The sequence below is a fragment of the Rhagoletis pomonella genome, unplaced genomic scaffold (genome assembly GCF_013731165.1).
Source record: "Rhagoletis pomonella isolate Grant_MI unplaced genomic scaffold, Rhpom_1.0 Rhpom_scaffold_00006, whole genome shotgun sequence".
NCBI classification, from domain to species: domain Eukaryota; kingdom Metazoa; phylum Arthropoda; class Insecta; order Diptera; family Tephritidae; genus Rhagoletis; species Rhagoletis pomonella.
The window spans coordinates 69,269,175-69,292,662 of NW_023458560.1; the positions used below are offsets into that span (position 1 = coordinate 69,269,175).

The following is a 23,488-nucleotide window of genomic DNA, read 5'->3' on the forward strand; positions in this document are numbered from 1 at the left end:
CTCCACCAAAAACCTACATCCATTCAAATTTATAAAATTATTGCAAATAAAAGCGTCATATTTTTTCTTATAAACATGTAAATTTTATATGCTAGGAAAAAAGCTTTAAATTAATGTTCCATATATTACCCGAGCTTGCAGATTTAAGATGAAATTCATATTTTTAATGACCCATTTATTGGAAAAACTTATAAATTAAAGAAAAATTTAGCTATTAGTTCTTTAACTTGGATTAAATTCGCGAGAAAAGCTTTCCTCTCTGTCTCGGTCACTGTTTTATACTTATATACGTACATACAAAGAGTGAAAGCTTTCTCTGGCCATCATTACGGGCAAAGCTCCTTTAAGCTTTCTATGCATTTTCTATAGACCAGCGATGGGCAGCGAGAGCTTTTACTCTTAGCTCGCCTATACAAAATATACAGAAAGCTTAAAAGAGCTTTGCCCGCAGCAAAGTTAGAGAAGTGATAGGCTTCAGTTCTTGCGTCACACAATAAAAGCATAGAGAGTTGAAAAGATGTGCCAAGTTTTTCTAAGCTTTCTTAAAATGTGACGGCACAACATAGAAGTTCTCTCAGTTCAGGCTTTCGAAAGCTTTACGAAGCTCGTTCCAGGAGATAATATTAAAAAGCGTTTACAAAATAGGTTGCAGAGGTCATTCCTCTAATGTGTCCACAAAAGTTTGAAAATTAAAAAATAAAAACTAAAATTGAATAAAATATAAAGTTTGTGAAGTGCTTTTATTTTGACATTTTTCCATAAATATAAGTAAAAGCTCATTCTCGTTGAACTTCAATCGTATGTGAAAGGTTTTAAAGCAAAACGCCACTTTTTAGTTTTTTCGCAGAACATGTTTTTTATCTTACTAAATTAATGAAAAGCCTATATTCTCGGTTTGTAGATGTCGCTCCGGATAACTATTACTGAGTAACTTTCATGACGATGCTATTTTCATAACTCCACAGACAATTACTTCAGTTCGTTTAAGAGCACTGCCTACTTTATTTTACGTTATCTTTTGTTTGCGCTTCAATTCTCTTCTAAGCTTTCCATAACTAACCAATAAGTAAGTTCCTCTCATTCACTCTTTCGTTCTGCTATTTTTTTTTTAATATAACTGATCTGCTTTAATTTAATAGTAGCGTCCATTGTCATAGGCACCGCGTGGGCCATACTTTCGAGGCGTATCCATCCCATCAACGCCATTCAACTTATTCAACCAGGAAGCACGCTGTGCTAGTGAATTGCCATTGGACTCATTGGGTGGGCGTTGCTCCTCATTGCTGGACTCCAGAATCTGTGGTGGTAGATAATTTAAAAGCAATTAATAACGATATTTTCTCTTTTCTGACCAATACAGTACAGTAATATAATTAGTAATTAGATATTCTAAACTCAATAAAAATATTAGCATACAATGCCAAATAAATAAATATTTGGCGCCGAGCTGCTCCTCAGTGATACAATGAGAAAGAACGCATGTCCTACTCTCCACGCACTCCGCAGTCAGTCGTTCAATTAGAGCAACCTCATTGGATTGAAGCATTTATAAAAAGAAGAATTTTACCGAGAATGAGGCTTCTACATATGTACTTCTGGATGCCATCAAAGTCTACACTCTCTCAGAAGTGAGCTCTTAAGATACCACACCATAAAAAAAAACAGCCCCTCCCTACGCTTCGAACCAAAGATTTTAATCAGATAAGGAAACTCGGCGGCTCACGCCACTAAATAGCCTGTGCGCAGAGATCAATCTTCAGCGAAAGCATCCCAAAGAAAACATCACAATATTAAAAGAAAGTCAGGCCACACTCAGTATTTTGCTTTCCTTTGAAGTCAATTCTTCATTGGTTCTCGAGTGCATGGAGATACAAAACTCCTTAGCGACAAACAGCAGGGTATTCTTCCTCCAAGTTTCGGCGCGCGAATGTACAGAAGGAAATGAAGCGGCAGACATTTTTACCAAAAGGATTGCACCAATAAGTATTAAGCACTAATTTGCCTTAAGACCACAAACCATCAGAGAAGAACTTAAGAGGGCAAGAGAGAAAAAAGAGAAAATGTTGAGGAGATACAATACGAAGCTTAACCCTCGAAGGAAATCTTCAGAATTCTAACAAGTAGTTCAGCAAGGCGTTCCAAAATAATGCAGAGCGAAAGTCACCTAATAAAATAGAACAAGAGTAAGGAGATACCTATGGGTTTTCTTCAAAAAGAGAGCCTTTTAATTTTTTGTCTGATTAAAAAAAAGTCTGCGTCGGCCTGTCCTCGGACCCGAAACCTACTGAATGGCAGTTTACAGACCTTCCTATTCGGCTACGGTGGTCATCGTACCTGGGTCATATTTTTCTCTGTAAAGACGCCAACTTCACAAACTCGAGATGTGGCCATGCTGCTAATACTTCAAAGCGACTCTTAATATGATGCAGTGACACGAAGACGAGAGACGAGTTGGAACCTAGCGAGATGTTGATGGAGCACGAGGGTCCATGTGGAAATAGGTTTACTCGATCAATAAATGATACATGCTTTGCATCACAGACTATCGTTTCATTAGTCTACCTTCTCTGCTCCTTATAAAACGAATATTCTTACAGTAACCACAAACTTCATGGCAACAATAATTTACTATGAGGAAAATCGTTCCAACTACTACCCCTAATATCTCTCATTATCTCCCTTATTACTATTCTTTCTAATTTGCGCCCTAATTATCCATAAGCAAAATTTTTCTAATTTCGAATTCGACCCACAAAAAAAGCTTTTCTCAAAAGCAACCTTCGGTCACTCGAAGGCAACATTAAATACAATTGCGATTTTGGGAGTTCAACTATGTACTTTACGCCTTGATAGCCCTAATCGAAAACCGTTACAAAGTTAATATATTTTATTTTTATGACCGCTATAAACATTGCCGAGAGAGGAAGCACCGCCGCCAAACTTGCAAAAGAGAAAAATGTTAAAAATTTAGTAAGAAAAATTTGCCGCCATTTATCAGTGGCGGCGAGATAATAACAACAATCCTTTCAACACTCACAATGCGCTGCACAATGGGACTACAGCGGCCAAAAGTAGGTAGTAAAAACGGGTTATCGAATTCTGGAAAATTAATTACGCAGATACTTAGCAAAATATCCAGCTAATCCATTAAACACTAAACATTAACGTACGAGGAACTGCGAGTTCAGTTTCTATTCCTCCTTTTATAGACCCACCTCCTGTAAATTTTATTGAATTTTTATTGTAGAGCTGAAGGGTATATAAATGGCTTTAGCTCAGCTTTTGTTGTATAAAATGTAGGTAAAATTAAAAGTTTCAGTGTAAATACATTTCGTGCAAATAATTTAGTATGCAGGTATTGTAAATGTTTTCGTTTTGTCCTTTTTAAAATGAAGAAATAGGAACTTCTTTAGAAATAAAATAAATATCACTGTTTATTATCTCCAAAATTCATAAAATTTATTACATGGAGCAAAAAAAAAATTGTGTAGAAGGTGGGCGCCGAAATAAGAAATTCTTTATTATTTTCCAAGTTGGAAATTTCTGCCTTAAACGAGCAGGGCACACCGAATTTCATCAAAGAGTATATATTTTTTTTTTTAATTTGCGCCTGTTTTCTAGAATTACTGGACGATAATGTGTACCGATTTTGATCTGATTTTTCAGATTTATGCTTTTCTCGTTAAAACCAGCATATGCTCTGAATTTCATCAAAATCAGATAACATTTACTATTTCCGCCCACAAGAGCTGTGGGCGTGGTAGCGCGTTGAATTTTACCATTTTCCACATTTCTTCATTCCTAAGTGCCGAACAGCGCGTAAGTATACGAAAGTTCAGCGAGTTCCTGTTACTATTACTACTTTTGGCCGCAGCTTATATGGCGACGTCCCACTGTGCGCTGTGTACATGGAAGATACCAACTACAAAAACAACGATTCACATCCATCCACAATGTACACACTCTTGAATTTGACGTAGAAGTAGAAGAAGAAGAGAAAAAAATCTTTGAAAGCGCGTTGTGTGGGAAGTTAGCTGTTGTTCAAAAACGAGTGAGCTTTCACAAGTGTGTGTGTGTATGCTGCATCTTAGCTTCAGCAAAAAATACATAAATGTGTTAATGTGATAATGGCAACATTGTTAATAGGGTTTCGGCTATTTGTGTAACTGCCAAGATCATTGGAGCTGTAGTTGTTGCTGGAGCTGGAGCTGGAGCTTTGCATGGATGTTGCAAGCCAATAATAAAACTGTGTGACGCGGCATAATACTCGACTCCTAACTAACTACAAGTTGGCGGCTGGCTGCTGGTATTGCTCGCAAGCGCCAAAAATGCGATCTCATCTCGCCGTCTAATCTTTAGCTTTCTTGACTTCACGCTTAGTCTTTGCTTTAATCTCATACATATTTTGATGCTTTGCAGCACTTGCTGTTGTTGTTGTTGTTGTTACTTACTAACATACTTACTCACTATTGCCAGCTGCTGTTGCTGTAAAGTTACGCTGTCGCGATAATAACAAATTAACTTTAACAAATGAATTGTTGTTAATTAAAATGTGGCAACCTCTGTGCTGTGCAGCGCCTCTGCAGAGCCTCGGCAATGTAACAACAACAGGTGGATGGTGTGAAAAGCGGCAGGTGGTGAGGCTTAGTCATTTTTTTTTTTTTGTTGCCTCATTTACTTCTCTTTCGTTGCCCTGCCCCATCCTATTCTTCCATTCATGCCTTCCTTACCCACTTGACTTAACTCATCAGTATCGCTATAATTTTTCTGTCATAATTTTTTTGGTTTAATCTTAGTAGCGAGTTAAAGTAGATCCCACAATTACTGACGCCTTCTTCGCATTCACTTGCCGCTAGTAAGACACCTGTTGTTGTATAACCCACAGTACTCTGAGTACTCGCAATTTCTTGGAAAACTTTGGCTTTCGCTTAAAAATTCATCTCAGCTTATGATAAGTCGCCATTTTGACACTTTAATTCGACTATCTTTAACTAATGTTTGCATTGTACCTACTCGTTTTTGGCCATAGCAACATCTGTTCAGTTATTGCATATTAGGTTATGCCAAGTATGTGTTCACTTACTTAAATATTTGTAGGTAAGTAGGTATTCCATGTTGTCCTACTTCAGCACTTCTCTTCGTCAACATTTACATATGTACAAATTTAATTTTAGTGAGGATTTTTGCCTCTCACTTCACTTAAATATTTATTATCACACTTGGCAGCTTGGCCTGTTAAATTTTATTTCCTCATTTTGGTACTTTCTGGCTAAAATACGTGTATGTATCAACAAAGTATTAGGTTTTTATGTGTATGTATATGTACATACATACATAAGTTTTTAAGTTTGAAAGTACTTTGTACAGTTGCGATTGCAAGGGCGTTTTGGCAAAGCGCTCAACGCGCAATCTAAATTTTTTTCCACTAAAAATAATCTTATTGCGAATAAAGGGTTTTTTTTGTTACTCTTTCACGCGAGATACTGAAATGTGTTACTCTTCGACGCGAATAGTGAAATTTCCTACCCTTCGTAGGTATCGACAATGTCACCCCTATTGAAAGTGCCTTTTTTCTGATTTGATTAAATTATGATTTTTGATTTGATTTGATGTGATTTGAAAATTTGATTAAATAAATACATTGCCGCACTGAGCTTGTAATTCTAGTAAGCTATTGACAAGAAAAACCAATTATTCAGTTTTTTGATTTGGGCCAAATTCCACTAAATTTGTTTGCTGGGTTGGGGCTACTTCGACCGTTGAAATAAAAATCGAAAATAAATTTTCCTTTTCCCTGCTAAAAAAACAAAACCAATTATTGTTGAATTTTTTTATATTGCAGAATAAAATTAAAATTCATTCCGAAAGGAGGAAAAGTAAATTACTTTATTGTTTTTTTTTTTACAATTAGAATACCTGAAAAATACCGAATCATCAGGAATAAAATCTCGAAAAGTCCAGTAGACCCGAAAAAACTCACAAAGTGCCGATAAAACCCAAAACGTAAAAAAAACTTAAATTCCGACTAGAAAAAATCCGAGAATTCCTGAAATCCGTCCGAAATATTCCGAAAAAATTTACAAAAGGTACGGAAACATTGCAAGAAATAAAACATGAAAAAATCCATAAAACCGAAATGTTCCGAAAAAAATCCACAAAAGCTCCTTCAAAAAGTCCCAAAAACTAAAAGTCGGAAAATTCCCAGCTACCAAATGACCCCGAAATACCGTTAAAACTCCAAAAAACTCCCGGAATTTCTGGAAAATATAGACACACAAAGAAGCCCTAAAAAAACATGCAAAATTTCTAAAAGCTTTAAAAAAAATTCCATAATGTTCCAAAATAACTCCAATAATCCCCAAAATATAGCGAAAAATAAAACTTAATAATCTACACTAAAAAAAAAAGCATTTATCAAATTCATCGACAACTATTAATGATTTAAAGATATCAAAGGTGTCAGGAGACTACTACCAATCAACGAACACTAAACTATTACTAGTTTACTGCAATACACTGTCAGCACTGATGTGAAATGCATTACATTCACATATTTAACAACAACGATGACGACAAAATGGCTTAACCTGCCATTCATTACCAGCTAAGCGCTGCCAAAGTCAAGCTAAGCGCGGGGCCGCGGGTTCATCTTTGAGTGCTACGCGTTCGTTTGTGGCCGAAACGTCAACTTGTCAGGTGTAATTTATGCGGTAATATTTTTGACTTAATTTTTTTTTTTTGCACGAATTTTACTAGCGCAACGCGTGAACAATTAAAATATAAATACGCATTAAAGCGCTCACCTTGCATGCGTGTGAGATAGACTCTGTGTCAAACCCTCCCCTCCCCACCTGCAGTGCGCTCAACTGACCAAGGCAACAACGCAACGGAATGTGTGTGTGTGTGTACCTTTATTCGGTTTTAAGGTCTTCACGCTACTAGTAAGGTAACTGGCGCTAAAACGTACGCTGCACTGACCTGCGCAACCGCGTCCAAATAATAGCCTACTGACTAAGTTTCGAATGCAAATCTGGGGCGAATAGCTGGTTATAAATTGCTTCTCGCATGACGACTAAATAGCATTTGGCCTAAGCGCTTGAAGTAATTCAAACTAAAATTTGTGTTAGATACCCTTCAAGCACATTTAATTGTTTTCGTGCCTATTTATTACTTCATATAAATTTTTTGTTAATTTAGCAAATGTCAACACTTTTTATGCAAACTAACTAAGCTGAGTAAATAAGTTTAATTTTTTAATTAATTATTTCAGGTCATTAATTAAAGTTTTTGGAGTAGCTAGATTAGCTATTTATAGCATGAAACGAAAATACATGTCGACGGTTGACTTATTTTTCATAAAGATGAATTTTAATTCTGCTAGGCAAAAACGAGTCGACTTTTTGGTAAAAACAAATATTTGGCGGCCACATATTTTGCTTAGCATTTGGCTGAGATTCCCCTCCAATATCCGTTGTCAGGCGATTATTTAGATACCAATTGAAAAGAATTTTTTTTTCTAGCAAAAAGTCTGCTGCGAGTCTACCCACTCGGTAGTTAAAAATCTCGAAGAATCTTAAACTATTACTTCGAAGAAGTCGATAATTATCTGGCATCGGTGAAGGTCGAACGTCGGGATCGCCATTTCTACTCTTACAACTTACTTCTGGCAACTGTCTTTCAACTCAGCACCGTCTTTCGAAAGACAATTGTCAAATCTGGCAACTGGAAAGTTCGTTACTGTCTTACGAAAGAATAATTGAAAGTTCTGCTAACGAGAAGGTCTTAGCGTTATGCAGTTCTCCTTTCGGCAATAAGTTTTTACAAAATTAAATTGAACTTACAAAATATATATATATTTCTCTTTAAAACAAAAAAAACTAATACGAATATGAATTTTAAAAAATTTATAAAAAAATTACAAAATGAAAATAAAGCAACAATATCAATAAAGTGTAAAAATGAAATTAGAAAAAAAATCAAAGAAGAACATTGTACATAAGAATTAAGAAAATTAAAATATATTTTTAAATTTAAAATAAAACCTAAAAATTAAAAAAAAAATACTTAAAAAAGACAAAAAATAAAAAAGATCGTAAAAATTTAATTTAAAAAATATAAATATTTTTCTTTTCAAAACAATAAAATCTAAAAGTTGAAAGAAAATTAAATTAACAAAGAAAAATAATTTATATTTAAAAAATTAAAAACCAAATAAAATTAAATGATATGTAAAAAATAGCTTTCTTAATTGAACAACAAAGTCCAAAAATTTTAAAATAAAAAATAAAAATTATTAAAATTTAAAAAAATAAATAAATTGAGAAAGAAAAAATTTATTAAAAAAAGAAAAATAAATAAAGAAAAGTTCCGCGCACGAGTGGTGAATAAGAAAGCATTTTTCTAAGACTTTTATGCTAGAATAACCAAACTCTTTCGAAATTTTAACTAAATATTTTAGCAAGAATTGCCCTCTTAGTTCCCACCTCCTTTTTCTTTCTTTATTTAAGAAAACGTCACAGTTCACACACTAATAATAGGACAGATCTAAAGCATACCATGGCCAGAAGTTGGTGGAGTCATCCATCTGGATTCAAATATTCAGATATATTTAGTGCAAACATTTTCCTATTTTTTTGGCGGTTTTTTAATTAGCTAAACTTGCAAGGTATTTCCAAAAAAAAAAAACAAATTCAACTGGAATATCACTAGCCTCTTACATATTTGCCCAACGCACACTGGGTAAATGCGAATTTAGTATGTAGTTTATAATGCGAAAATTTTCACAACTCTAAAATTTAATGCGCAACACCACAAAGCGTTGATGACCACCAACTGAGTGGTGTTGCAGATAATTAAAGGCTAAAATGTTAGTTTAAACAAAAACTAATAATAAGCCCCCAAAACACATCAAATCAAAACTCAGCGCAAGGTACTCGTATAACTAATAGTTTTAGCGCTGCAAAAAAAAAAAACAAAAAAAAAACGCCCACAAAAGAAAATAAATTGCGCTAAAGCGCCTGCGGTGCATTGTGACGAAAAATCATGAATTTATTTGAAAAAAAAAACGAAAGACTACGTAATACCTTTTGTACATCTTTTTCCAGCGGTGTACAAAGTCTTTTGTATTTGAAATATTTGTAGATTGCCAAAATCAAAAAAAAAGTTTTAAGTTCAAGTGCATGACCTGGATTAGCGCCAAAATAAAAAGTGCACACACCCAATCGACGAGAATCGCAGCGGTAAAATTGTAATGAGAAATTTATGCATGACTGCACTGTCTTTGAAAGGGAAAGGATGTAGGGATTATGACGTCAGCGAGAGAGCTCTGTAAGAATGCCAAAAGCTAAATCAAATGGAAAGATTATTGAAAGAGACAAAACTTTAGTGCAATTTTAAGGCGACGTAAAAGTTTAAGGAGTTGAGTCAATTAGCTGTGATTAAAAACATACGGAAAAACAAGCTGACAAATTTCAAATAAATTCGCGATTGCGATTTTGACACTTCCCAAACACCTGATACTGGCGTGCAGGTAGAAGGGATCCGTTGATCAACCGTTGCACCTTTTTTTTTAAATAGTTGGCCAAACTTGAGACATAATTTTTGAGGTAAATGCTGACGCGTTCTGGTCTCGAATTGTTTTCGCAACCGAACTTAGACCTCATGAAGAACTTTCATACCAATATACCTTAAAAGAGGATAAGGAGTAAAAGCAAACCCATCGAGAATTGTATTTCTGATTATTTCTATGTGCTATTAACTTCTTAAAATACAGCTTTTTGTAAGAACCGATAGTTGGCTATCGTCCACCTGAAAAAGCTCTTTTCGTCTCCAGCGGTTCACTACCGCCCAGAGAGGCTTTGCAATTCTCCAGAAGCTCTCCCTAGATAACTACAGAAACTCGTATCCTTTCAAGAGAGATAGCATCCAGTTTGATAGCCCAGCCAGCCATGTATTTGTCTGCAATGTCACGCGCCTCAGAACCCAAATAGATGTGACTTGGAAGTAATTCGAGAACAGGTCAGCCATTCTCCGACAAGTTTCAATCGCACTCTAAGCGACCGCATAGCCCTGATCGGCCCTTGGCTGTCAGATTACTTACATATTTACCCTTCTTCTCGATACTAAAATGGTATATAACCAGAAATCGGATAATTTTTTAGCGACTCCTTAGTATTTTGCTTACTGTATACCTTTCCTGTGTAGACTCAAATACAAATACTGATCCTATTAGGGGATATTAGCCCCTTTGTATATCCTAGTAAACAAGAAAGACGAGCTCCAACACTCCAGAGACATAAACAAGTCCGCGGCTAGCAAACCAATTTGTGGCCAACTTTAAGTACGACTGTACTTCACGGCTTTGCTGAAACCCAAAAAATGCTCTGAACCCACCGCGCTGGCCAAGCATAAGACAGAAACTATTTCGAAAATTTGGAGGAAATCTATTTAACGGCACACCAATACCGACGGGTAACGACTCGAAAGCTTTAGGGGTTTCCTTTGGTAGCTTAGTTTCCTTCCCAGTGCATACATTCGTAAATTTCAGCAAAAGACAGAGCCGCAATAAGTTTATCATATTGTTCGCCGGTAGCAAATGCTGGGGCATAGCAAAGAAAAGTTGTAACAGACCTGTCTACAGACCTTTCAGAACACCGCACCCGGACGAGCAACGACAACAGCAGCAGAAGCACCCTTGCTCGACAGAAGATATCTCTACAAATTCACGGGCGAGATGCAGACCATAACCGGCATTCACTGAGATCATCACCGTTGCCAACTCATCAGAGTTCAACTATCACCCATGCAAACGAAGTGCCTCAGTTGCTTCGAAAGAATACCGTAACTCTGTTGCAACTAAGGTCTAGATACTGTAACAAACTCTCTGCTTTCTCCTTTTAACCCACTCAGCCAACACATCTTAGCTTTTTGTCTAGTCCTGCATTTTTCTAGACCTACGTAGCTTTACGATTGCGATTGATAGCCCAGCCCCATTTAGGCAGGGCTTAGCAGTGGCATTTCAATAGCAACAATGCCCTTAAGTCTATGCTTTATAAAAGACCTGCTTAAATTCTATACGTTTTAAGCCTCTTAGTATAACTTTCTTTCAATCAAAGCGGCGTTAAGGTTGTTACGTGCGGAAGTTTAATTGAGTTGTGCGACGCCGTTTAAACCTTCAAAGTGATTGATGGGAAACTAACAGGTAATAGCCCAGAAAGAGAAAAAATATAGTATTTAGCTCCCACTGAAAGGATATTTGGTATCTCAGTTTACTAGAAATTGGTCCTCGTATGCCAATTGTATCAACGGCTACTACTGTATTTAATAGACATTCGAAGAAGCTGAAACCCCTTCATTGGGAGTTCTGCTTAAGACCTTTTAGTGAACGACAAATATCCTTAGTTAACAGTCTCTAGTACCTTAATGGCGATCTCTAGGTTTTACGCTCTGCACTTCGCGGTCATTGAAGTTTAGAATTCAAATAAATTTAACCTAGGAAGTACTATGACCCAAATAACTGTTAATAAGTCTTTTGTGGCCGAGTGTGCCTTAGCCAAACTCTTTCTGCTTAATGCCCTAAATCGATACAAATACAGTTAACGTTCAAAGTCCATCGAAAGATGGGCAATAATTCGTTACATTCACGAAAGTAAAATATTATTTAACATACGGAAAAAGATTATGTATTAATATTGAAATGCAATTTTCATTTTGCGGCTAAAAACAAATTAGCTTCTGCTACTTTTTGAACACCAACAACAAACTTAATAAGTACATAAAATATTAAATTACTGAGAAACTAAAAGGCAAAGGCAAAATAATAAAAGAGGTTCAATACTCAAGTATGCCTTTTAATTGTCGGCAACAAAATTGCTCCACTTGACTTTGTGTGGTCGGTCAGTCAGCTGCTGTACCGCAGTGATTAGCGAGTGCCAACCATCGATTAAGCAGCACCGCAAACGGTTTTCATTTTATGCCGCCGTTAGAGCTAACGGTAACAGCAGTTAGTTGATCGACTATTTGTGGTTTTGCGGGGTCAGCTGTACAATATGTTAATTGCAGTCACTTATGTATGTATGTATGTATGTATTTATGCTTACAGAGATGCGCTTTAAGCAAAAAAAAAATAAATTTTTGGAATTGTAAGTTAGACGTAAACTACAGCGCACATTGGTCGTAGAGGCCATGTTTTAAGCGAAAAAGGTATTTTTTAAAAGTGTGATAAATTAACGGGAAAAAAAGCCATTCTTATTCAGAAATGTGCGGCGAACTTAAAACTCATCAGCACATCACCTGAGGAAGCCGTTGAAGGATGGAAGGATTGTCATCCATCAAAATTCCACAATGATCACTTGTGTTTTTTTTTACTGTTGTTTGACGTCTTCTCCCCGATTTAGTTGTTCATCCAGCGATATCTAAGACTTGTATGTGCCTCAAACATAATTCGCATTATTTTGAATTATAGATATTCTGCTATGACTGCACGAAATAGTACATTACAGTTGCAAGATTCAGGCCGTAAAGTCACGAATAATATCAGATACATACTACGGTATCTTACAGTGCCGGATGAGGTAACCTAACTTATACTCTGGGCATTTCTGACGGCACAACAAACATTAAATTATCGCATACTTCTCGAAAAAAAATACTACCCTGAGTTTCTAATTCCTAGGTTCTACATCTGTTAATGTTATACCTTCGAATACCATAATCGGTTTGTAAAAAGGATACTGTGTAAAATTTATATCAAAAGAAATGTTTCGTCGCAATTCATTCTTCGTAATCGTTTTCGGATCCTCTTCATATTTGCATTTGGCTTCGTAGTAGTCATCGCATTCACCTCCGTACTTGTTTTAGTCGCTGTCTTCGTATGCGTCTTCAAATCGTATTCGCATGTACACTAGCTTTAGCCTTGGTATTCTTTTTCGTTGTCATTGTCATATTCTTCTTCGTATTCATCTCCGTATTCGTCTTCGTATCAATTTCAGTGCCGTGTTTGTATTCATCTTCGCAATCATATCCGTATGCGTCCTCTTCTTCGTATTCATCTTCGTCGTCTTCATATTCCAATTCGTGTTCCTATTCGTCTTCATATTCCAGGTCGTATTCGCAATTGTTCTCATATACGCCTCTGTATTGTTGTTCGCTGACATTTCCTTATTCGTACTTGTCTTCGTATTCGTATTGATCTTCGTATTTCCCTTCGTATATTCCTCGTATTCGTATTAGTCTTCCTATTCGTTCTCGTATCCATCTTTGTGTTCATTTTAGTCGTCGTGTTGTTCGTAGAATTCGTATTCGGTTGCTCTTCGTATTTGTTTTCATATACACATCTTTGTCTTCGTTTTGATGTTTGTCTTCTACTTCGTATTCGCTTTCGTATTTATCTTCGTGTTCAAAAATAAAAATACGAAGCAAAATAAAATGCGAAAATAATCGACCGTTAGCAAATCAAATATACTCAAATTGAAAAGCTTGTAACAACAAGAACAAACATAAATACAAAATATAGAACCACCAAACGAGGGACGACAAAATATGTGTTAGGGTTGCCACCAATATTTTCGTTGGTACAGAACACAGCTTAAATGGCAATATTTATTACTTAAGGTAAATTGTTGATTTTTCTCACATGCTATAATAGAAAAATTTAATGTATTGCAAAATTAATTTTGTTAGTTACTGAAAATAGTTTTCAAATATGATTAATGAGTTATAAAATATTGCGAAAAAAATTGTGTCACTCTGCAAATTAACGTGACTTTAACGAGGAAGTCAATTTAACACCAAAAGGCGCAACAGAAACAATTGCCAGTATTAAAGTTAAAGCATGAAAATAAAAATAATTAAAAAATGTCAAATATCTTGTCGTTAAGAAATGTCAAATATAAGCAAATCAATTGCTAAGGTAGCAAAGTGTTAAAAATGAAAAAGCAATAAACAAACTACGACTTAAAACAAATAAATGCTGACCTGATCGTCACACTCTCACAAAAAGTTAATTTGCAGGCCAACTGACCGGCGCTATTAGACTTAATTTTTTTTTTTGGTCTCTATCGTCGTAATCGCCTCTACGAGCAGTCGTTGTCTTAAGCAAATTTTAAGTATTTTGTATATCATCGCATTTGTGTCAATTAAGGCATAGCGTATTCTTCTTCTTGTTTTTTTTTTGCGCTGAGCAGTTACCCTCTTAAGCGGCGCCCCAACACGACGAACAATTAAAGTGGCGAAAATTTGTAAAACGATACAAGTATTCGCATAACGATGAACTTTTACCACTCAGCGCGGAATGATGAAATAAGACAGCTCATAGAAATACCGATTCGCATACCTACATAAATACTTAGTTGGACAGCTGTTGTAAGAAGAGGAAAAATCTGCAAATAATGCTTTTAATTGTCGTAATGATTATTACACCCGCCTTATCTTAACACTTCAGCTCACTTAAAAAAAAAACGCAATGAGTAAGGAGTAAGTATGAACGACGCGAATAATGGAAATGATGGATGAAAAAGTTATAACAAAAATTATGAGAAATCTCACAGATATTAAGTGGGGAGATTATATAAAGAGGAATGGACACCCAACACGAAAGTAATTGTGTGTTTGCAATGGATATTAAAAAGAAAAAAAAAACGTCATAAAAATCGGAAAAATATGAAACGAGTAACTGACTGAAGAAATACAAAGAACATAACAATCAGTACGTTAATTATTTTCAGTCTACTCTTGTTCCTTTTTGCATATTCCATCTAAGCAAAAACGTCATTATACTATACGTTACTTATTTAAAACCCAGGACTCTCATAGTTTGTTGAACGTTGTACGTTGCTGTAAGCTGTCAAATAGTAAAAAAAATTCAGACAGCACTGTGCCCGATTACCCATTCCTAAAGTTCCTGTGTATCTCTAACGTTAAAGTGATGCCGTTCGGGTGATCGTTAGATTAGATTCCCTCCAGTACTGCTGGAGTCAATCGCTACTTTTGAACCGCTACCGCACCGACCTCTAGGTAAGTAGCTATTTTATTAACCCGTGGTAGTGCAGAGTCGAACCAGTCGTAAGCGGGATAGCGAAAAACTACGACAGAGGGCGCCCATGAACCACGCAAGTGACTACTTTAGTAACTCCCGGTAGTGCAAAGGCAGCCGATGGTGACTACCGCCTAGGACATTGCCTTGTAAAAGTCGATGAATCGATGAAATACACTGCAAGAAGTCGGTCGGTAATTGACGGAGTTTATCAGTTAACAACCGATTCAGCAGTCCTGTAGTCGCTCCCCCCTACAGCAGGGTTAAGTCTGCAAGTTCGTTGTTGTACTTACTGTCCGAGTTCGAGAAGTTCCAGTTCCGCTCCATTTATCTCTGCTAAGCTGTTGAAAAAGCAAGACCATAAATACTTGACTCGCTCTGACTGAAAATTTATGCATCGAGATATAGATTGTTAAATCGAATCTCCTTCATTTCGATAATTTTTGCGGATAGAAATCGTCGGTGTATTATATCATTGGTGAATCGGTTCAATTTCGGGTTGGCTTGTGAAAACGGCTAGAAGATTAGCTACAAAACTTCAATATATTTCTTGTTTTGTTTTGGTTATAGAGACTTTCGTAGCTCACAGACGTATCGTTTTCTTCATAGGTAATTTCTTTCGGTTAGGCTAGACTATTTAGTTTTGATATAGTAAAACCTCCAATGAGATTGCTCATTTACATTTTGGTGCCGGTTCTGGTCCCATCTTGGACCAAATAATCCAGTCTGCTAACAAGTTAGGTTGGCGTGCTATGGGTGCCCTTAAAAGGTTGAGGCTCTTTGCGACCATTTTTATTAGAAGAGACGTATTCGGATCTGCACCTGTAAAGCTTATCCGGTGATATAGAATATTGGCAATACGTGGGCTGTCGATGAGAGGTCTCCTCAACAAAATTTTTTATGATTTTGTGGCTGTTTATTTTGCAGTTCTGCACAAATTCTGAATTGATCTTTCAAATGAATGATGTCGATGTGCCGGTATGCTGGTGAGCATAGACATTAAAGGCTTATGGGTAGATGCAAGTTTGTTAGACAACAAGCTTTCTTAGTATTTGACCTTCATCGGGGGGAAAAAAATGTGCATGCCTACTTAATTGCCAGTTCCAGGCCATTCTATAGTGCAAGATCGATATATTTCGGTAGCCGATTCGAAAACTCCCTATCTCAGAAACTGGCTCAAGAGCGCCCTATCTTAGAGTTTGGTTGAAGATCTCCCTCGGAATTTGGTTTAAAAACACCTTATCTCAGCTTAGGATATATTGAATTTACATTGAGATAAGGCGTTCTTGAATCATTTGCTGAGATTTGTCGATCTTCCACTCTGCCGTCGAAATTCAGACAAAATTTCAGTGCTCATCATCTATACTGACTTTTAAATATCGTAAATAAATATTTGAAGTTTATGTGGATGGGAATTCGCTTACTAGGCAATTAAAAAGGCGAAATCTTAGTTAAATGAATAATTTATCAAACATTTTCACAGCATATTTGTAAGCGCGCTGTTGCGGTCGATTCGCCGAATCGATTACCCTAACGAACCTTAAAAAATCATAATCATTGCGGAATTTAATTTCTTCTCTTCTTTGTTCCTCATTACCAATGAGTTACTTGTGTATTTTTATGGAAGATATGCCTTATGGCAATTATCTGATTTTGACCAATACATCACCACTTAACCACTAAATCGAAAGTTATTTATCTACGCCGTTGAAAGCACTTAAAATGCTGAGTTGAAGTGCAAAACTGCTACATATCATTTGCACAGTGGGCTAAGTACATTTGGAAATGAATTTTGCAATTGAGTAGAAATAACAAATTTTCTATATTAACTTTATAAGAAAGCAAAACACTCGAGCTGGCGCTTAAAAATTTTTGAGCGCTACCTTAGCTTCACGAGAAAACAGTTCAAAATTATTTGAAGCACGAAGGCAGGCACTGAAACACTGTGCACTATCAGCAATATGCTTAGAAATATTTATGTAACTATGCCACAAATTACAGAAATGACTTCAAGTTACATTTTAATAACTTTCATCTTCGAAGAGATTAGCAAAGTCTTTATGTAATTTTTAAGAGTCAATTAAAAATATTATGATCCATTGCGATGATGAAAGGCTGAAAAGACAATGAGGAGTAAAGCAAAAAAGAAATTACAATCCATTTGGATAGAAAAATGCAACTCAAATAAAAAAAAAAAATTGAAGCACATAAACTAAGATGCCAAGAAAAAGTACCAAGAAAATGGTTATACATACATACATACATATGTAGAACCAAGAGTTTATTAGTAATAAATTTTTGCGCGTTTTATAAACAAACAATTTATAAAGTAATGACCAGTTATTTTATTAGTTTGGTTATGAATTTTTTATTGTAATTTATTAGTTAGTATAAATTATTTAGATGCTATTGGCGGCTAATCGAAGTCCAATACTCATGACGAAGTAGTTAGAGAGGCAGTCTGCTTTCTTAAATCTGCAGTTAGTACTTTTTAGATTTTATTTTTTCAACCCCTGAATGGAAGCTTAACAGCAGTTGTAATAAAATCAAATCTTCCATTGTGTTTGTATAATTAACTTGGGGCCTCAGTTATAATTATTCGAAAAAGTTAGAAAGTTGGACAGCATTTAGTTCAGACTCTGAGTCGATATTAGAGATAGACTCATAAGTGGCCTTAAATTTTCCTCTCTTATATTAAATTTCGCCCGAGAAACGGTTTTGTATTACAACTTTAAGACATATTTTCGGCACATTTTATCAAGTTTTTTTCTCTGGCAAGACTAGGAGGGACTCTTTCTCCGTATCGAGCAACCTGTTAGGCTTTTACGAGACTTAGCTAGCTCTGTTAGAGAGACAGCACTACATAGTTATTAGCTACAGTATCTACTAAAATTGAGTCTGAAATTTAGTTAAATTATGCAAGATAGAGCTACGCTCAGTAATTCAGACATTTCTCTTATAAAATATCTACCAAAGCGAGACCTTGTTTGTATGAACCAGTAGGCGGCATAAACATTGAAAATGTATCGTACACGTAGTCACGTTTTGCCATTTCCATTCCATCATTCGTACAACCGACAGCCATTTGGCGGCTATAATGAATTTCAGTCCGTCATGCAGAGAGAACCGGCCGCATTGCCGAAGGTCTTTATTCTCAATCTTGCAAGGGCTAGGAACTCGCCCAGAAAGTGTTTGACTGTGTATTTCAAGCTTGGGACCTTGCAGCTGCGACAGAACCTATTGATGGGTAAGCCAATCCTTTCGGCATGTTTGTTGGTATTTGCTCATTCCTAAGAGATCCCTCAATTTACATACATAAGTAGGTCGTAGGACACCCAGAACAGCCGCATAATCCTATACGATCCTGTACGGGTCAAACTATGTCTAGCCTTCGAATGATACATTTCGGCAATTCTCCTATTGATCTTCCTGAGCCAGGCACCCATTTCCATCCCGAGGGACAAATTCATTGCAGAGCCGCACCTTGCTAGTTCGTTCTCCCCAGCTCCATGTAGCATCTTAACACCGCATGTAAGTAGAGAAGGCGTATGGAACTCCGAATTGGGTTCTAAGGGAAAGAATGACGCCAAAATGACCCCGTTTTTTCGGTTCTGCAGGTTTTAGATGGTATCCTACTATTTCTACTTTTTTATTCGTGGTTTCGGAGTACTCTCCACATGACTAAGGATGCTAGGAGAAGATTTCTCCAGCCCTATTCCACATATCCTAAAACTAACCAGCTTTTTTGGCAAATCCAGCCCGCACTTCCAATTAAACTGCTGCTAAAAATAATTTCAGTTGCCGGATCCGATAATTTATTTATAAATGAAATAATATTGCTGTCATCTGCGTTGCAACCGCTTTACTAATATCCATACTAATTGCTTAACAGCTGAGCCGAATTGCCCAAAACATTGCTCAATTATGATTGTCCGAATCTTATTGACCAACTAGGTCTGACTTGCACCCATTCATACGCTTGCCAATCGCAAACAATCAACTGGAGATCCACTTCGACACCAACAAAAACCAGTCGAATGCCAATAACTTTATTAGTGAGTGCATAATCGCTTTTGGACGCTTCAAATAATTATTAGCCATTCCACTTCGATACAAAATATATTGCAGCAACCGACGACAATCGAGGGGTATTACAACACCCATTCAAGTGGAGTTTATTATGAGCATACGCCGGCTTAGAATGCGCCGAAAAAGGCGAAACGACCGCGCTGTTCACTTTTGATGCATCGTACGCATGCGCAATAGCCGATTGAATGCTAGCGCGGCTTAACCATAGCAGTTTAATGCAACAACTCGATTTTTAAACGCTTCTAATGCTTGCTACGATATTTTATTATTATTTTATGATTTTTTATTTTTTTTTTTTTTGCTTCGGAAATCACATTTTTCCGCACACAAATACGATTACGAAATAGAACAGGAAATTCGGCATGCAACTCGCGCCGCACACCTGCCACCTGTCATAAAGAGCGAGTGGCGCGCGGACACCATTGATAAAGTCGTGCAGCGCGGAAGAAGCAGAGCAGCAGCAAAAGCAGTTGAGGAAGAGTAAAAGATTTAGCGGAAGGCCCACCTGCTCGCCGTGCCGTCGGTGTTGGGTTTTGCTGCAATTTAAGCGCTGTAGAACAACAAAAGCACCAAAAATATCGGCAGCAGCCGAGCCGGCAACATGCGTCCGAGTAAGTGGCAACACTGCGCTTGAGTTGAGTTGATGCACAACTTGAGTTGATGCCAATCCCCTCCGCACGGCACACAGCGGCCAATTAGCAAAATTTTGCACGCATTTTTTGAAATTTTATCCAGCATTTATGTGACTACCAAAATAAGTGGCATTCCGTAGTTTTTGTTGCTACCAGCGCAGTTGCACTTAATTTTCGTGCTTCCAGTGGTAGTTATGTACATATATGTATGTATGTTTGTATGCATTGCTTCATTGTTGCAATTTTACGGTTGTCTCACTTAAACGTTGCCGTTGTTGTTGTTGTTGTGCCTTTTTTTTTGTGATAGCGGTTACCGCTGTGATGTAAGCTCAACTTTTATGACTTTTACGATTTTTGCATGACTCGTCATCAGCATCTTGGTCCATCACAAAAACTCTACTCCGGTCATGTGCAGTTGGCCATTTTAGGGGGGGAATTTTTGTGATGAATAGGAAAGTATCGCAGCATACAGTGTTTAAATTCTGAGCAATAAGTGCGTCTAATTAGTTTTAGAATAATAAAACAAAAAGCCATAATTGAGGGACACTTTTACAAAGTATTGCTTGACTCGGGCGGGGTAATAGGAAAATTTTGCAAACTCTCGAAGTACCTTTTACTTTGAAATTATTTTTTATGGAATAAAAAATTATAAATCACAACTGGCTCAACTTCTGGTCGAAATTCGTAGGGTAGTACATCAGTAAGTACTGGAATCCATACCTGGTATGGAGGCATCTCACCATTTGGCCAGAGAGGACCCGGACCAGGTATTCCAGGGAGACTTCGTGGGGCTGCAGGTGGGCAAAGCTCATGTTGTGCTCAATTTTAGAGGACCTTGCTAGGTATGTGTGTATTCGCTTTCATTGTGCAGATGGCTCTGCAGACAACTTGAGGGACTGTTGCCTGGGGACACTTTACGTGGCACAATGGTACATATTTTATTATAAAAATAGCTATGTAACAATTATTTTCTGACTTTTATCTAATTACTCCTAAAATAACAGTTATTTCTGATTTTTATTTTACAAATCTAAAATAACAATTGTTTTTTTATTTTTATTTTTAAAAAAAACACTGTGCGACAATTTTATGTCAATTCAAACCGGCTAATATTTTCTGAAAGTATAGATATACAGTAATAAAACACTCAAAGGATTTGCAAAAGTTAGTTCGTATCTTTAATTTATGGCCTACTAAAATGTTCATGTCCCGGCCTAAGTAGTTTTCAAAAGAGTGGAAAAAATTATAAAAACAATTCTGAGCGAAATTAAAAGTTAAGGCATTTATATAATAAAATTTCATGGGAAATATTATGCGTAGAAAATATTAACCCATTAGCTCCCGCCTGAAAGGATCGTTTAGACCCATACTTCAAGAAATCCCGCAGAAAGAAAATTTGGAAGTTCGTTAGAGGATTGATATATTCTAGAAAATTATTCTTCGGAAAAATCATGCCACCGACGTAAAAGTCTCTAAAAATTAACATTAAAAAAACAGGAAAAAAACTTGGTTTTTTTACCAAACATTTTTTTTAAATTGAGTTTGGTTGTTATTCCTTCTTGGCATAAATTTCTTGTTTTAATTTTATAAAGACTTTTACGTAGATGACATGAGGTTTTTGCGTGGGAAGGACCCTAGTAAAATTTTCCGTAGAATAATTTTCTAGAATATATCAATCCTCTAACGAACTTCGAAATTTGTTTTTACGGAGTTTCTTGAAATAAGGGTAAAAACGACAATTTCAGGTGGGAGCTAATGGGTTAAAATGTTCTACGAAAATATTTCCCATGAAATTTTACCTATATGGTTAATCTCTAATTTCGCTCAGACATTTATTTTAACAATTTTTTAAACTTTTTCGAAAACTACTTGGGTCGAGGCATGAAAACTTTAGTAGGACAAAAAATAAAAATACCAGGTATTTTTTTTCAAATACATCGAATGTTTTACTACTGCATGGGTATACTTTCAGAAAATATTAACAAAGTCCTGGCTGGTTTCGGCTTTGTTTTTTTTAGTTTTGCATAAAAGTTACAAAAAAAAATATTTTCAAATTTGATTCTCGGTGAAAAAAGAAATCGGTTTGTATGTATCACTTAGTTGCAGAACAATTCCTACATAGTGAATTTTCCAATGACAGTTTTCATCGATAACTGTTATGTTCGGTCCATGATTTACATATTAAAATTTTCTTTTCTGATTTAAATAAAATCATTATTTTTTTATTAATAATTTCGATTGGGCGGTTCGGACGATTTCGTGAACTAAAGCAGCTGACTATCGAAAACGAACACTCGGTTTCATACCAATTCATAGTTGCCTTTGAGTAAATAATCCTCATTAAACCTGTTCGAAACTTTACTGAAGGGCGAAAGCACATTCATATGAATTTTTGTTAAACATTTCTATAACGCTCCAAATACGAAACTTCAAGGAAATTTTAAAAAGAGTGCTTTCAGGGACATAAACTGGTCTATGGTGGAAATTATCTTAAGTTCTTTGACTAAACCTACATACATACAAACCACAACTCTAAAGAAAATCCCAAAATAGTCTCCGTTAGGACCACTTGGGCATTATTAATTCGCGACTAATCTCGGCTTGGGTATACTTGACATGCCCGAACAAAGAAGAACAGCTCATTCCACGTTAAAGAAATCAAAAGTAGTATCTGTTACATATTTCTTTGTGCGCGATGCTGCAGTCTTCCCGAACTATCCGCATTTTTTTTTTTTTTTGCTGTAATACACTGTCACCGCCCGGTGCGCGTATGTGCGCATAATTGAATTTTGAGTGGCTCGCGCATGCGCACGTCACACTCGATTGGAATTGTCATTTATTTCGTTTCGACTGATTAATATTACATATACGTATTTTTTATTTGAAAAATTGTTTACATACTCGCGTACATTTCTGGTAGCAAGTTTGGCTGCTGCTACTTTATTGCATCAATTACGCCCCGCTCATGTGCAATTCAATGCAATTCGATACGGGCGGGAAAAATTATACATACATACATACATACATACATATGTATTTATCCACTGCTGTTGAGCATTCCCGCTCATATCACCAATTTTGGTAGTTGCAGTATTTTAACCAATACAGGTGGCATTCCCAGATTTAAAAAAATAAACAGAAATTATTCACACATACATACATGCATGCATGCGTGTACATTTGAATACAGGTGGACGTTTACATTCAGAAGGTGATGACAAGAAAAAGTGCAAAAGTGTACGTGTAAAAACATTTGGGCTGTTGACGGGAGAGGGCCCGCCGGAAGGGGGCGATTATAAATTGCTGTGTTGCTGAATTGCAACCGCAGCATACCCATACAATTTTTATTTATTTTGTGTCATTTATTTTTGCATGTGACTTTCCCACACCCATCCGCTGCCCTTCTGGCTCAGCTTGGACGAACATATTTTTGTAATTTCTCATTTTTTTTGCTGTTTTTTTTTCTTATTTTTTACTTTATATTTTCACTTTGCACTCACCTGCAACATTAACTCTCGCAATTTATCCAAATCGTCGCCATGTGACCTTGTCGGCAGATAACGTCCCTCACATGGCTGCTGCTGCCACGCCAGCAACACCAACAACACCGGCAATAGCCAAAGGCCCAGACTGAGTGATGGCGCTGAGGCGACGCCATTGCGGCGACATTTCACTTGAGTGCTGCTGCGGCTGCTGCTGCTGCTACTGCCGCTGCACATAGTTCCACTCTGTTTCT

General features: G+C 36.5%; 1 protein-coding gene across 1 annotated transcript; it reads right to left on the bottom strand.

Annotated features, from left to right (window-relative positions):
* Window positions 1–721: 721 nt before the first annotated feature.
* On the bottom strand, window positions 722–23,482 carry LOC118741204. The gene is made up of 2 exons (XM_036473094.1): window positions 23,253–23,482; window positions 722–1,297 (listed from the first exon to the last, which is right to left on the bottom strand). Exons 1-2 carry the CDS (start codon window positions 23,469–23,471, stop codon window positions 1,133–1,135), a joined length of 384 nt encoding a protein of 127 aa, XP_036328987.1. The 5' UTR covers window positions 23,472–23,482; the 3' UTR covers window positions 722–1,132.
* Window positions 23,483–23,488: the final 6 nt, after the last annotated feature.